Below are 16,438 nucleotides of genomic sequence, written 5' to 3' on the forward strand. Positions count from 1 at the left end.
AAGAATGATGACCAGTTCATGAGATCCTAGATTATTCAGATAAATGGTGCAACCGATTATGTTATCCATAAAAATGAAATATCGGTACAGCAAAATGTGCGGAGAAAACCAGTTTGGTCGCATGAACAACCTTTATTTTGCTATCATAATGGACCTATAGTTGTAATATGTCAACCAAAGAGCCTTACAATTGGAATGTGAAGCTCACAGCAGCACCGTCGTAAACTTGATCGAGCATGAGAAAGTGTCGGACTCGTATCAGAGTTGTTGAAACCTGAAAGCCAATTACACGCAATAGTAGTCAGAGAGCAACCTTGACAAAACCTTTATTATACACTGTACATATATATATATATATATATATATATATATATATATATATATATATATATAAAATATATGATGTAGCATGAGCTAGGCATTATTTGATCATCTGAAGCTTGTTTACAGTGGCAGATCAAGTGTTTGTAACATGGAAAGTTAGAATGGAGGCTATGCAGAGGAACTGAGACACTATAATTCACCCCACTATATTGGATCTGTATTCAATTGTCGATGTCATATGAAAGGAGAAAAGAGTTACAACTTTGTAAGACTGCAGAACAAGATTTCATCAACAGTTGGAAAAAGAATCCCCAACCCCTAACCATTTCACCAAAACAGCTGAGGGTAACAACAAAAAAGCAATGAAATGCAAATGGACCCCACCACAGCAAATCAAAGCCCTGGCGGAGTTGACTGATGCTAAAAAAAAAACTCCTAGATGTTGGATCACCTTTGCATAATCAAGAGTCACACAGATTGATGAAAAGCCTCATTCACTGCCAATAAGACCACGCAAACTAAGAGCAAAATGGATGAGCATGATTATCTAAACCACTGTCATTTCTTTGGCTGCTGACTGTCAGCCTTCTTGCTCGGCTTTGGTCCTTTAGAATCAGTAGGTAAAGTCCCTACACTCATAACCATAGAAGATTCACCAAGATCCTTAACTTTGATTGGCACTGAACCAACCTTAACAAAATCGGGGGAAATGACCTCTGGCTCCATGGTGCCTGGGCTTTTGGCTGCCCTAAGCTTTGGACCAAGAGAAGGTGCACCGGCTTTTGAGACAACATTAGTACCCTTGTGATCTGTGGCAGCAGAAGATTCCGAGGCAAGCTGTGTTTTTTCCTTGAACTGTTCCCCACCAGGGCCTCCCTTACCTACACCATTCACATCCTTGGCCCTGGCGGGGTTCCCATCTGATTTTGGAGGCTGACTAATTTTCCATTTTGTCTGCTTTCCATCCGCTTGTGGAGGAACTTCGAGACTTCGTGGTTCTATTTCTGCTTTTGGTAGCTGATTCATCACAAGACTTGACTCTTTTCCATCAGATTTTGGAGGACGATTTGCAGGTCTTGACTTGGCATCTGCATTTGGAGGCCGAACCACTTTATTTGGTTGAACTCCATTTGCTATAGGAGGTGGGTCTTTTGTGTCGGTCAAACATTTCCCATCTGCATTGGTAGATAAGCTAATAGCAACACTCGACTGTTTCCCATCCGTTTTCTGAGACTGACCAACTGTGACACCTGAATGTTCTCCGACTACTTTTGAAGGCCTAGAATTTGTATCATCTTGCAGTTTCTCCTTATATTTTGAAGACTGTTCTGATTCACTAATAGTCTGATGTCCGACTGCTTGGGTGATCTTTCCTGTACCGCTAGGTTGATTTCCATCTTCTCCTGAAGGCTGTCCAGCTTTGTCAGCAGGTCCACTAACAGAAACAAATGCAGGTACATAAGTATTGTAGCTGCTCCCAAGATGCCTAAATTTGTCTTCAAGCATCTTCTTCTGCCGCTCTTCGTAGAACATAAAGTCATCAAGTATTGATGTCTTCAGCAGGCTAGTCTTAAAAATTTTCAGCATATCGATGCCTGCGCTGTATGGAATCTGTGAATAAGCCATATCAGTAATCTCAAATGATCAATGTAATGGCATATAATTAAATGAAAGAAATAGATTCTACAAGGCATACTATAAAACCGCTTAAATATTAGTCCAAGAAGAAAAAAAATCTATTGCTGAAAGAAATCTATTATGTGATACATACTCTATAACCACCTATACACTTTCTCTAGAAGGAAAAAAAAAATTGTACCATAATTCTACATCACATAAAGTGAAATCAAATATAATACCCTAATAGAGAGTAAAAGTGCTGCAAGTATCTGGCATAGTGTGCAATTCATTGTCGTCTAATCAATCATTGGTCAAAAAAGAACTAAGAAAAATTAAACAAAAATAAGTTAAACATTGAAAAAAGTAAGATTGAACACACGAGACAGGTAGTTTTCACAAAGAAATAACATACAGAAATTTCAAATAAGCATTGAGTGCAACCAAAACTGTCACCTAACAAGGAATGATAACTCTTCTTTCAAGGGCAAGAAGCAAGCACTATGAGTGTAATTATATCATTGCTTAACTATATATCTTTTGCAAAAGGCTATGCTTAAAATGTAACCTAAGCAAAGAGTTCACAAACAAAAAATCGAAAGCGAATAACCTGTATCATATATGAGAACATTGCCCAGAAGAAAGTGCAAGAAAAGCCAAAAAAGGGTCCAATTGTGTATGTGCGAGTAGCATCAAAAACCATACCTGACCATAAGAAGTCCTAAACTTGGTAAAGAGGAAGAAGGCCTGTCTTACAGGACACGATTACCTCTATTCAATTTTCACTTCTACTCCACCCAAAATTATAATTGTTCAATTGTATTCTACCCGTTATAGATCATACTTCAGAAGAAAGGAAAACATTTAAGAAGCACTAAAGACACAATTGGCACATGAACATCCTTCACTTAGAGCTCCTATGCTTCTTCTAAACATGATAAACTGATTTGGAAGGCCATTTCACTTATGGATAATTATGTCATAATTCCGCTTAATGGAAACTAGTTCATGATAACGTGAAACTTTTGATTTCACAGCAATGGGAATATAAAAAATAATAAATGATAACACAAAAATGAATTTTACAAGGAAAATACACCGCAACAGATGCATATGCAAGTTCTTCAAATATTATAACTCATGAACACACACCCATAACTTTGATAAAATTCTACTAAAGCATCTTCCTAGCAGATACAAATCCTGAAAAGGTTTTCATGTTACATAGAATGGAAGTTACCAACCAAGAAAAACAAACTTCTTCTCGTACCTCTTGTGTGTCTCTGCTATTAGTTACAGGCTTATTTTCGTTGTTCTCTAATATGATGTGTCGGAGGCTAGAATTTGGCACATCTTTGATTATGTGCCACTTCACAGGGAAGCTGCCAGACCACTTATCTTGCTGCCAAAAATTCATATCCTTGTCAAAATCAACAGGGCCAACCATCTCAGCAAGGCCACAAAACTGCCCACTTGCATTGACCTGTACATGAATTTATGTCTGATCAAGAAAATGTCATCCTATAATCTGCAAAAAGGTAAAGATTAACTCAAAAGTGCAATTGTTGAAAAGACAAATCACTCACAGAAAAGAAAAGAAAGACGGGGCACTTTCTTGGTCTGCCTACAGATTTGCTTTGTGCATCTTCATAGGCACCATCAAGTCTTCTGTTCCCATTATGAGTGCTTGACCATACATTATACTTGATACTCTTATGCACATCATCCTCGCTGTAAGATTTAATTACAAAGAACCTTGCATCTGGATAGTCAACAGGGAAATCATCCTTATTATAGTGGTCAGGGTCAATAATAATGCATCCTCCTTGACCATCACTAGCACTTTTTTGGATCGATTCAGATGACTCAAGACCTGATAAAGAAAACTGATCCTTAGGCCTGTTTGTTCTTGGTCCCTTATTCTGTTCAGCTAAAACATCTGGGTTTCTGCCAGCATCAATAGCAATGCCTTGAAACTGTGGTCCTCGTCTCTGCTCATCCCAACCAGTCAACCCAAGAACATTGGACCCACGATTTGTTAAGCCACTGTTGGATGGTGCAGCAACTTTTACATAATTCTGGATGGAAGGAACCCTTCCATGTGAAAACTGATATGTAGATTGCATCAGATCGGGTCCTACACCCTAAAAGATAAACACGATGATACACAAGTCATGTTTTAGAACATCCAAGCATCAAGTGATCAACAGGCAGAGCACAATTAGTAACCAGAAAAGTGAACTGAAAAGGGCTATAAACCACAAATGCACACAAAGAAATAGGTGCCACAACTAAGAAGATTAGATAGAAAATACAACATTTCAAAATGCAAACAGCATTAATTATACCTGATGCCCATGAGTGCCGCTACCATACATCACAGCTTCCTGCAATGCAAACTGATTGCTTGGTGGAATGTTGATTTGTGACCCTTCAAATGGTTTGGCTGCAGCTTGATTCTTATGTGATGGGTGAGATTCATCTGACATGACGAATGGAGTCATAGAAGCTGCTAGTCGAGAAGAGGCAGCTGCACTGACAGATGCTTGTGGAGGTGTATTTTTGACACCTGCATTAACAGGTCTAGTAGCAATTGCGCCAGCACCAAGAAAGGCGGGATCAATAGTGTTATTAGTCATAAAATCTGGACTAGGTTGTACGATAACTGGAATATAAGCAGGTGAAGAAATAGGAGGCCTGTATGAAGGAATGTTCATATATTGTTGAGCTCCTACATATGGGCCATCTAGACCCGTGACAGCACTGGGTATGTAAGGAGTACACTGGTTAAAGGGAGACTGAGCATATCCGTAGCCTGGTGTGTAATACACATAAGGAACATTTTCAGCTTGAAGACCCTGCAAGAAAAAGAAAAAATTTTACCAATGGCACTAACAAAAAAATCATTTCCTATCGTCAAATTACTTAAATTCAGATGTACCATGTAATGCATATCATGACCATCTAACCCAAAAATACTATGGTGGTCGCCCCATTCACCAGGTGATTCATATCCTGGATAAATAAAGTAAACAAATTAGAAATAGCTCGCCTAAAGTTCTTTAATTGCCTTATATTTACGCATGTAAAACCAGCAAACTGAAACTTACCTGTACAAAGATAACCATAACTGTCGGCAGCAGAATAGCTCAGTCCTTGGTCAAAAACATATTCTGGTGGCAGTTGGTTACCCATAAGCTCAATCCCAACCGGAGGAGGAACGATAGCCATATTTGGTATAGACCCAACACCGGACATCTGAAATTAAAATGAGAGAATAAGTCCTCGTTTGAAATGAAATCCACATAAACTATAAGTGTTGTACCATTATGATCTCCATAGCATAAGAATTAGATCTTATAAATGCCACCTCAAAAGAACCGCTCACAGACAATGACAACAGTGTAATCACACATGAAATTGCCTAGTGTAAGCCACAACTTCAATGGGCAGGAAAAATGCAATGTTTGATCATCCAATTTGATGCAAGTGTGACAGGATAAACAACAAATGCTAGCTATCAAACCACAAAAATACCATGTATGTCTCTGCAGTTCCAGGTTCAGAACCAGTACGCATCTTCTCTCCAGAACAGCCACCCCTGCAAAGAGCAAAATAGGAAAAAAAATGAATGAAAATACATCCATCAATGGTACCAAGTGTGTCAAAATACCCCAAGATCAAGTACACTACACTAATACACTTAAGAACGGGTACCAAAATGCCAAGATGCAATGTGAAAATCCTATTATATATCATAAATTAACCACGTAAGGTATCGTATGTCCAATCGTGAACAATTTTGGGTGCTAGAGAAGGGCCCATCTGATCCAGATGAATGAAGCACGACAACAGGAGAGATCAATCGGTCAATAGGAGGTGCACGAAGATACAAGAAATTCAAAAAAAAGGAAAGAAAGACATTTTGACTTCGAAATGATGTTGGCATGTTAATTTCACCAGACGCAGTCTCCCATTAACCAAGACATAAACTTAACAGGTAAAAAATTGAGCCAATTAAACACACACAAGCAACTTAAAACAAGTTCTAGAGAGATTCCTATCATAGCGTAACAGAGGAAAAAAATCTATCGAAGTTGGTAAAGAACTAGAAAACCCTACAAAATCTTACAAAGAAGTCCAAGAACTCCCATCGAGACAGGCCTAATAAGATCAAAGCTAGGACTTGAAGATTACCGCAGACTACGAAGAAGACGAAAAGAAGGGGGCTTACAAGAGACGGAAATGGAAACCAATCTCAAGCCATCCGCGACCGGGCGAGCACCGGAAGAGGGAGGAGGAGAGGGGCGACAAGCGAAGAGAGGAATTTTTCGACACGCGCAGCGATCGCCGGCACCATAATTCGGTCCAATTCTCGTGCAGAGAAGCGCCTCGCAGAAACCCTAACCCTAGCGAGAGGGCTCCCAACAAAGCTAAATAACAAGCAGCGTTACGAGAGAGAGAACGAGGACGAGATTCCCAAACGAGGAAGGCGTTGCCAAGAGGGTATTCCACAACGATTGAATGACGTAAATATCCCCGTTTCTGCTTCCTTTCAACATTGATTGATGTGTGGTTGAGGTGCGAATAGATCGCACGATTAGGGGCAACGATGGAAACATACCAATAATAAACCAAAATGGAAGGTTCTTCGTGATCAAAGATATCATCTGTGATGAAACGAATATCAAAGCATGATTACATGCTCTAAAGCATGATAAAGACACCTTTATATTTTTGGATATATATAAGTTATATTTGGAAGGTATTCTTTTGATAAGAAAGCTCGAATTAGAATTGATGTATGAAATGACATAATTATCCCCCTCTTTCCCTTCGTTTCATCAGGGATTGATATTAAGCACTTAGTTGCAAATGTTTTGCCCAATGAGGGGTAAGGATGGAATCATGACAAGAATAAAAACAGAATAAGAAGCTTTTCGTGATCAAAACCACCATCTAGATGGAAACGAATGTTAAAGCAGTATAACAAACTATAAACATGATGACGCTACCTGTGAAACTTTTGGATCTATGATATAATATATATATATATATATATATATATATATATTGAAGTATTAGAATGGTTAGTACATAAGTCTTATATTCAAATCGAATACCTTATATATATAGTTTAATATAATAGAAATTATTTTTCAGGAAAAAAAGGGGCAACAATTAGGGAAAATCCATATATATATATATATATATATATATATATATATATATATATATATATATATATATATATTTATCATTGAATTTGATTATTTGACTATCATGCATATACCAAATTTCTACGTAAAATTTGTTCAAGTAAAAGGTAGAAATATGCATAAATACCAATCCAAATTGAATTTTAGGTGAATGTAAATGTGACATATGAATCTAGAATCACATGAGATAATTAATTAAAATTTTAAATTCAAATATCATTTTTGAATAAAATATTTTTTTAAAATAATTTGTAAAATGGGTAGATAAACAAAAAATATATGCATAAATGAATCAATAAAATACTATTTTATATTAATTATTGCTATATTTTAATATGTTTTCATATTTTCTTATAATACATAAACATTAATTAAATCAAATTAGATATCAAATATCTATGAAAAATAATGGACATTTAATATAATCCCTGTCATGTTGTTGTAATTCATAGACAAAATTAATTTGGAATTTCCAAATAGGAATCAGAATCCAAACGCCGGTCTCCTTAATCTATCAAGCCATCTGTAATCTACTTGTCTCATGATCCAGATGATCTCACTTTGAGATCCGTGTCGAGCATGATGGAGGGTAGTTTGGTTATTATGTTGTAACCATAAGGTCATTTAATTATCTGATCGGGTAGCAAGAAAGAGGGTTTCGATGACTAACTGGCCACGAAGCCTCGTCTGTTCTGCTCGCATGCGACTCGATCGCCGAGACCGCCGGAAGGGATCGAGAATCCCCCTCTTGTGATGGATCCAGTTCAGGTAATCCCCTTTCCCCCCACCAACACAGAAGCCTAATCACGTCTCGCTTCTTTATCAACGATGGGTTCCTTCGCCCAGCAGCATTTCCCCCATCTTTTCTCTTGGAATCAGATCGATCCGATCGTCCCACTCCTTTTTGTTTTTCCTGAGACGCCGTTCGATCCAAAGTTTTTTCTTTGCGATTGAATTAAGCAGGGAAGCTGGGTTATTGCGGTACTTGGGATCTACACCCAAGATCTAGATTCGCTTTCTTGGGGGAGAGGCCTTAATATTAATCTTTTGTGCCCTAAGATTTTAGTTCAGCGGTTCTTCATTACGACTTGATATATGTCTTGATGCGGTATGCATGCCCTTTTGTTTGCAGCCTACAGGGGAAAACTACGCCAACCCAAAGACTTGCCTTTTCCATGTGCTTTTCAAGGTGTATTCTTTGTTGTTGGATATACTTTTTTCTTGTGCCACTTTGGCAGATCCAAGTTCTAATCTTTCTCGCTTTTTGGGATATTGATAGGCTGCGGCGTTGGCTTTCTACATACTCTCGGCGATCTTCATTGACAGTTTTGTGATCATTTTTGTGGTCACTGTCTTTCTTGCGGCTCTTGATTTCTGGGTCGTCAAGAATGTCAGCGGGAGGATTTTGGTTGGGCTGAGGTGGTGGAACGAGATTGACGAGCAGGGAGAGAGCATCTGGAAGTTTGAGTGCTTGGATCAGGAGGTTCTCGCTTTCTCCGTTTTACTTGAGAGTTATCTGATGAATTAATTTATTGGTCACTTGTGAACTCGACCATTTTTTGGGCATTATGTGAACTCTGATCCAATGTCTTTGGTTCTCTATCATTCTAGTCTCTTGCGCGAATGAATAAGAAGGATTCATGGCTCTTTTGGTGGACACTTTATCTCACGGTAAGTCATTTAATTCATGCTAATTGTGTATGCAAATAACTCTCATACTTAGGACCAATCTTTGACTGAAAATGTTTCTATCACTTGCATTTATATGCTGGCCCTTGTTTCTCTATAATCGCTTTTTCTTATGAACGTGAAACAGGCGCTATTTGTTATCATTTCTTGCGAGATCCTTACCTGGGTCACTTTTTCCGGTTACAAAGTTAGCCAGCTAAATTATTAACTATACACATATGGGCATGCTTGCTGGCATGGTAATTATACACATATGGCAACATGTATGTGGATGCCAATAAAACCATCATTTATCGACTATTGTTTATTTACTAAAATACATGGATAGGCACTTCTATACATTGGATGTGATGGTGCACACGTACATAGGAATGCCTGTGGTTAGCTATCAACATCTTAACCTACAGATAGGTGTGTAAACTGAAGCTACAAGGAAGATAAATTATTAACTGTAGAAACAATAACCATCAAGACACATAATATTTCATATTTACAGTAATATTCCCTCTTATCTTTACATTGTGATGCATGTGTTCTACCTCATCTCCCTAAATAATTTTTTACTATTGTTATGATAGATAAAATCACTTGAAGAACATATGCATGTTGCATAAGTAGTTTTGAAATGACTGTGGTCTCAAAGTGAATTGAACATAAGGCTAGCACTAACATAGAAGATTATCTTTTCTCTGAATTGAACATTACCAAAGAAGATACATAAATGCATCAGTGAAGTATGGTGAATCAATTTGAATTAGAGGTGTCATGCAACAAACATAATATAAGAAGATCCATAAATTCATCCATGAGGTAGGGTGAATCATATCAGATTAGAGGTTGAGAAATACACGAAGATCAAAGACAGAAAGGCCTGGTTAGCAATGATAAAAGGGAACATGAAAAAGTAGGCAAATGAAACTGTAGTACTCCGTAGTACTTTACTGAATAGTGCCACTTTTTCTATACACGTTGGCACTTTCCCGACATATTCATTGTTAAGATAGGCAAATGAAGAGGCAAGGACATAGCATAACACCCCGTGGTTTGGTTGGTCAGCAGCCATTCCAATCGTCTGTCTTATTTGTAACATAGGAAATAATCAATGGGGGCATTTTTCTTAATTAAAACTTGAATAGATCTTTAATATGGAGGCCATTGGATCACATTAAAAAGACAGGCAAATGTTTCCTATTGTTCAGACTAACAAGTATTTTTTAGAATTTTGGAGTTATCTCATGTTTCCCTGAATATCCACTTGTGTGATTTTTAATGTTTAAAGTTTTATCTGGTCATATGATTATTATCCCTACCCCTCATGCAATCTGGGATGGCATGCTCCTCTCTGATCTTTGAGAATTCTTTGCTCACTTTTACTACACCTTAAGTTATCCTTTATGGATTAGCATGTGCATAGCCATACCTTTGATATATTGGTAAATTACATTATCAGTTCTCTAAAAGTACATTCTTCAAAATGCAGGCTGTTGCATGGATTTTTCTTGGTATATTCTCACTTATAAGGTTCCAGGCAGATTATCTACTGGTTGTGGGAGTTTGTTTAACCCTCAGCATTGCGAATATTGTTGGCTTCACTAAATGCCGTAAAGGTATGTGAGCCCAAATTACTTTTAACATTTTGTGCTTTAGAGTTTTGATCTCACTAAACATTACTTTATGATGAGCATACTACACTTTATGATTTTTGCTGAGTTTTGTTAAAAGCATCCAATAATTTAATCCGTAGTAAAAGTTAAACTATAGAAATTATATTTGACATTTAAGAGGCTTCTCTATTTCCATGCTAGTTTGAGTTAGATGGTTCATAAAATTCTACTAAAATTATTCAAAATGATTAAGCATGTTCATTGGCTTAGTGAAACTTCACCAAAGACAACTGGAACGCTTGTTTTGCATTATAGTATTTCTTATAATTATCAATCAGTATTTTATGTTATATGTTGCTCAAGATTTCACATCATTGTTGGATAAATCAATGACTCCTATATTCATAACAGGTTCCTTTCTGCTTTCTTAAATAGTTTCTTTTTCTACTGTGCTGTTACTATCTCCATGTACTTTAATGATTTACTGAAATGAGAACGTCTTCTCCTCTGTCCTCTTAACCCTCTGTCTGTAAGCCCAACATTTTGGCAATCCCTATCAGCAAGATGGCAAAATACTTGACTGCAACAGGAAAATTCTTTAAATTGTCATCTAATTGCTGTTTGTTTGAAGACATTGTGCATTACATGCTTCTCTGGAATTCTTTTCTCATGTCACACATTTTATGTAACATATTCCATCTATCCTCATAGAAACTATGTACAATGTACATTAACATGTTGCAGAATTATATTACAGCATCATGACTGTCATTGTTTATTGCACACTACAATGTTTGAGATATGTTATTCTGTCTCTATATCAGCAAATATTTGATATTGATTTTTCTCTTATATTTCTTTACATAAACCTTGTTCCTGTTCTGTACTCCAGATGCCAAGAAACAGATCCAACAATTTGCCACTCAGACCATCGCTTCGCGCTTCACATCATCCTTGCAGTCAGCATTCAGTGTTGTCTGAAATAACATCGGATAAAGAATTATGCCAGAGGATGTCGTGTTTGTTAAACAAACAAATTTGTTCTTTTTCTTAAACTCTGTAGGCTATCAGAAGACAACTTAATTGTCTGTATCTTAGTTTCCCACAGTGCTTTCCTTCAATATTAAGTAGTATACAGTGTGGCCTATGGTAGTGTTACAACAGTCTGGTGCTTTGCAAATAAAGGAAAATGAGATTGGAAATCTAACTCTGCATCAATTATCACTCTTCATGGATGCTTACATGGTTTCATTTTCTGACCACAGCTTAACGTGATTGTGAAGTGCTGTTCCTGCCACTCTCCTATGCCAAGTGCCAAAATATATAGTGAGAAATATTTTATCTAGAGATCAGAAATTTGAGTCTCTTGTAAATGACTGGTATGCTTATCATGTAATATTACCTTTGATCCAATGAGTAAAAACTTTGGAAAGACAAAACAAAATTATCAGTCACCAGAACCACCATCATCAGTATTTGCTGGTGATTCATGGATACTCTCAAGAGGTAAAAAGGAAACTTTGGATTTTTAGGGTTGATCACTTAAATGAATTTAAACATTTTTTTTTAGGTTTATTGGATTAATGTTTTATTTCTTGAATGAAATTTATAATCGGGCTATGGTCATAAATTTCTTTCAAGTCTGCATAGCTATTTAATTTCTTTTTTTCTTTTTGGCAATAAAGGAGATTCAGACCACAATATGGTCTCTGAAGGCCATCACTCTCGGTGATGATTTTTACCATCCTCGAGACACTCCCTGTGAGTCATGGACGAAATTGCTGAGAAATCCTTCCAGCAAGCTTTGGGCTTCACACATAATGACTGATCTAAAACTCATTACTAAATACAATGCTTAATCCTCCTCACAAACATAGTGTTGGTGGTGGAGATCCTTAAAGAACAAGGAGGGACCCTCATATCTTGCTATGAACGGGGAAATGCAGGTCAAGGAGATGAGCAAGACCTGCAACAATAATTTGCAGCCGAGAAGCATGCATGCAGATCACTTCATCCGGTTGCGCCGTCATTGTCGTCTCAAGAAGGATCGGCACATCGATTCCTTACTCCCCTTCTCTTTCCAACACAAAACCCAACATCACGAGTAATGAGCTTTCTATATTCTCTTCCTCCTTACTCTTCTTCTCACGGATCAGCATCACTCGGAGAAGGACCTGTCTCTTTCCCTCTCTTTCACTTTCTCCACCTTTCTATCCCTTTCTATCTACCACAATCAAGTCACAGTGCTTTTTCTCCGACGATGGAGAGTGAGTGCTATTATAGAGTTTTGTTGAGAGGGAGAAAAAACAAAATTCATCCTATATTAATAAATAAAAATATATCAGAAACTTGTAAAATTAATGTGATTTAATAAATCTCATCTATATCTACGAAGAAAATTAACCATATGAGATCAATTACAAGATCTTTTGCACGATAATTCTCTTTAGAAACAAAGTATTTCTTTAGACATCCGAGAGAGAAACCTAAATTTTTCCATAAGAATCAAGAAATATCTGAGATATTTATAGAAAAATTAAATCTTTTTTTTTCATGATAATTTCTTTATTAGGATTCCTTTAATAATGAAATGAAGCATGTACTGATGTAGGAATTGTGTGCTGAGACAAAGTTTGGGTTTGCCATCTGAAGAACTAGTAGTGCTTCGTCTCCTTGTATCTGTTGTGTGGATGACACAGTAACCCTCACTTCCCCTTAGAAATCCATATCCTTCAGTGCCACCAACACTGATGAAGATAAATCAAAGGGTGATAGGTGCCACCGGGCAATCTAAGAACTCACATCCTCTCATCAACTATATTCCTCCATCTTTTGGCTCCGCTGCAGCTGCGCTTCCCACTTGAATCATCTTCCCCATCTTTCTCACCATCATTGACTCACCCAGTATGGACTACAGCAATCTCCGATGGTGGTGGTGAGGACTAAAAGGAGAAGAAGTTGCTCAAGTACCTGCCATTTGGAATGCAATCTCCCTTCTTTACATATGTATATGCAGCTCTTAGACTTGGACACATCTCAAGGACTAATAGCTCACAGAAAACTTGGCCATTCAAACAACTTAGATGGGTGCCATGTATGCTCCTTCATGCAACTCCATTATTCCAATAAGGACACACTATGAGGGAAGTGGGGAATGAGAAGGATAGCTGTACTTGTTCCACACTTTTTCTTTTGCTTTCTGGGATGAGATAAGTAGAAAGATGGAAAAAGGAAGATGAGATAGAGCCACCCTCCTCTTCATGGTACAATCATATCATTAAACTAGTAAGCTTGTAGTAATCCTTGCCTTTTGGTGCAAGAACATGCATCATTAGAGACGTCCCTCCTTTCTCAAAAACATGCATCAGTGGTGGAGAGTTAAGAGAACAAAAGGTTCATGTCTAGCTTTTCCCAAGTAGTAAGCAATGGCAACATGCAACACAAATGGCAAGCACTGGTGTCATCTTTGTTGTTGTTAGGGTTTTCAGTGTCATTATTGATGTTTGCACCTAAGACCTTAGGTAACTTGAGCTCCTCGCAATCCTAATCACTTTCAAATGGGGGTGCTTTGCTGTTTGATCTCTAACTCTCCACCACTCATACATGTAACCTAATTCCAGAAGCACATGGATGAATTCACCTCAACATCTCCATAAGAGATGGCTGTCCAAATTGGATGTCAAATCATAAGCTGAACTCCCCACCAAAATAGATATACTGCTTTGACTCTGTATCCATACTGGTCAAACTAATCACTCGAGCATGCAGATTGTTGGATGCATTCGAGCCAATCATGCTCATCACCAGCAGGCTGAAGTCACAGCAGGGACCCATGGCCAGTCTAACTCCGGACACTCGATGACAAGTATGTCTCACCCACACGCATTTGAAGTCAAAAGACTGACAGCGAAGAGAAACGAGGAGGCATTATCCGCATAAGGATGTTTTGGTCAAAGAAGCTTCTTCATCTGAGAACAACCGCAGTCAAAGTTCCCACAAGTTGAAGCAAACTAATAGCACACGTTGCCTCGCCCATGGAATCACCCTTCTTCTTTATTTGGGCTACACGAAGCAGACGCATGTGGGGATCTCCCGGAGAAGCTTGTTTGACTCTCAGCCACTGGTTCCCTTCGGAAGCTGCAAGATTGCAGAGAAGAAATGCCTCTTTTAAATGCAGTCTGAGCCACTAATCTCACACTTGACACTGAACAGCGATCCTCTATTTGTTTGTCATGGTTTCCTTCACCAGATTAAATTGAAAGCACTGAAGCTACACCTTTCTATCACATGATGAAGCAATGCTCGAGCAGCAGCAGCAGAGTTCTTCCAGAAGAACTACTAAGAACAGTCTTGTCTTGTTGTACAGGAAGGTGGTAGTCTACCTTACTGCATTCGACAAAAGAGAAAGAGAAGAAAGCGAGTAATGGTATCAAATGTAGACCATAGCATCATTGAATCATCGAAAAATCCAAATCAATCTCTTGATGAGGAGTCTGACCATGCCAGGGTGCAGGGCATCAAGCTGATCCACTTGCAGTGCCACATATTAGAGGACAGATGTGAGACAATGAAAAGTCAAACTTAGAAGCCGGTCTCGCGCTGTTTGATTTAGTTTAAAGCCCCTACTTTTGGCTTTTGGTAGGCTATACGACTCCTGTTTCTTTGACGCCACCCTCTATAAGAAGCTTACCTACGCATCGAACGAGTCCAGCGCCAGTGATCTACTCTTCTAATTCCATAAGAGCTCGGTTTCAGGACACTCGACGAGTCATGGAGTTCAATGGAAGGGCCCGTGGTGAGGACGAGGTGGAGCTGAGGAAAGGATCTTGGACCGTGGATGAAGACCTTCTGCTGGTGAACTATGTCGCGGAGCACGGCGAGGGCCGATGGGATTCACTAGCTCGAGAAGCAGGTAGAGAGAATCCTGTCAGTACTCTATGATCGATTCTTTTCGTCCAACAGTTTGTTCATGGTGCTAATTACTCTGTTTCTGCGTGTTGCAGGTCTCAAAAGGACAGGAAAGAGCTGCCGGCTCCGATGGCTCAACTACCTCCGCCCCGATCTCCGCCGTGGGAACATAACCCCGGAGGAGCAACTTCTCATCCTCGAGCTTCACTCTCGTTGGGGAAACCGGTGAGCTTCCATCTTCACGGGATCTCCCGACAACCATGTTTTTCCTCTTAGCTTATTCCTGAACAGAGCGCCATGGCTTTCCCGCAGGTGGTCGAAGATAGCGCAGCACATGCCGGGGAGGACCGACAACGAGATCAAGAACTACTGGAGGACCAGAGTGCAGAAGCACGCGAAGCAGCTCCGGTGCGACGTCGACAGCAAGCGGTTCAAGGACGTGGTGAGGCACCTATGGATGCCTCGACTGCTCGAGAGGATTCGTGCGGCTTCCGGCAGCTCCGCGGTCTCCACGCATCAGAGCGTAAACGATCCATCGACTTGCAAACGACCCGAGGAGGGAGACGTCGAGCTCGGTGAGGGGAAGAGCGCCAGCCCGGAGAGCTCGAACATAGTCAGGTCGTCCTCGGAGGCCTCCGAGGTGCAGGTTTCAACAGCTTCAGTGTCCGACCGCTTCACCAACTGTGACGACGCATGGTTTCAGGAAACGACAGGCTTCGGCGCTTACTGGCCGGAGACTCTACCGAGTCCCGGAGCTTGCGATAGCTGGGGTTGGTCAATGGATTTGGATCAGAGCGGGTGGGAGGAGAACTTGTGGAGCATGGAGGACACATGGTTACAGCAGCAGATCTAATTGCAGAGAGAGGACATCACAGAGGCAATTGTAAAGGGAAAAGACAACATGGATTTGGGAAACCAGAGAATGTGTCGGGAATTTTTCTGTATTCCCATCATTTTCTCCACTCATTATAATTCTTACTACGTGATTAAGGAACTATAAATTCACGTCTGCTTGTATCGAATAAATTGTTTCTGAGGTGTAGAGAAAAAAGCTTTGATCTCTGTGACTAGAATTCA

General features: G+C 39.1%; 3 protein-coding genes across 5 annotated transcripts; 2 read left to right on the forward strand and 1 right to left on the reverse strand.

The window, feature by feature from the left end:
* Positions 1-44: 44 nt before the first annotated feature.
* Positions 45-6,402, reverse strand: LOC103997078 (YTH domain-containing protein ECT4). Of its 2 annotated transcripts, XM_065093333.1 has the most exons (9): positions 6,176-6,308; positions 5,479-5,542; positions 5,052-5,199; positions 4,883-4,956; positions 4,290-4,799; positions 3,528-4,085; positions 3,212-3,424; positions 776-1,935; positions 45-274 (listed from the first exon to the last, which is right to left on the reverse strand). In XM_065093333.1, exons 2-8 carry the CDS (start codon positions 5,518-5,520, stop codon positions 883-885), a joined length of 2,598 nt encoding a protein of 865 aa, XP_064949405.1. In that variant the 5' UTR covers positions 5,521-5,542; positions 6,176-6,308; the 3' UTR covers positions 45-274; positions 776-882. The 2 variants fall into 2 exon arrangements, with proteins under 2 accessions (XP_064949405.1, XP_009416497.1); XM_009418222.3 differs by lacking the exon at positions 45-274 and having other exon boundaries at positions 507-1,935; positions 6,176-6,402.
* Positions 6,403-7,821: 1,419 nt separating this feature from the next.
* LOC135585459 (Golgi apparatus membrane protein-like protein ECHIDNA) lies at positions 7,822-11,660 on the forward strand. 2 transcript variants are annotated; one of them, XM_065093335.1, is made up of 6 exons: positions 7,822-7,928; positions 8,293-8,349; positions 8,440-8,643; positions 8,772-8,831; positions 10,330-10,456; positions 11,346-11,660. In XM_065093335.1, the coding sequence occupies exons 1-6, from the start codon at positions 7,914-7,916 to the stop codon at positions 11,432-11,434; spliced, it is 552 nt and encodes a 183-aa protein (XP_064949407.1). In that variant the 5' UTR covers positions 7,822-7,913; the 3' UTR covers positions 11,435-11,660. The 2 variants fall into 2 exon arrangements, with proteins under 2 accessions (XP_064949407.1, XP_064949406.1); XM_065093334.1 differs by lacking the exon at positions 7,822-7,928 and having other exon boundaries at positions 8,260-8,349.
* A 3,491-nt stretch (positions 11,661-15,151) lies between these two features.
* On the forward strand, positions 15,152-16,438 carry LOC135598093 (transcription factor JAMYB-like). The gene is made up of 3 exons (XM_065091620.1): positions 15,152-15,365; positions 15,457-15,586; positions 15,674-16,438. The coding sequence occupies exons 1-3, from the start codon at positions 15,224-15,226 to the stop codon at positions 16,212-16,214; spliced, it is 813 nt and encodes a 270-aa protein (XP_064947692.1). The 5' UTR covers positions 15,152-15,223; the 3' UTR covers positions 16,215-16,438.

This window comes from Musa acuminata, chromosome BXJ2-1, assembly GCF_036884655.1.
Source record: "Musa acuminata AAA Group cultivar baxijiao chromosome BXJ2-1, Cavendish_Baxijiao_AAA, whole genome shotgun sequence".
Taxonomy (NCBI): Eukaryota; Viridiplantae; Streptophyta; class Magnoliopsida; order Zingiberales; family Musaceae; genus Musa; species Musa acuminata.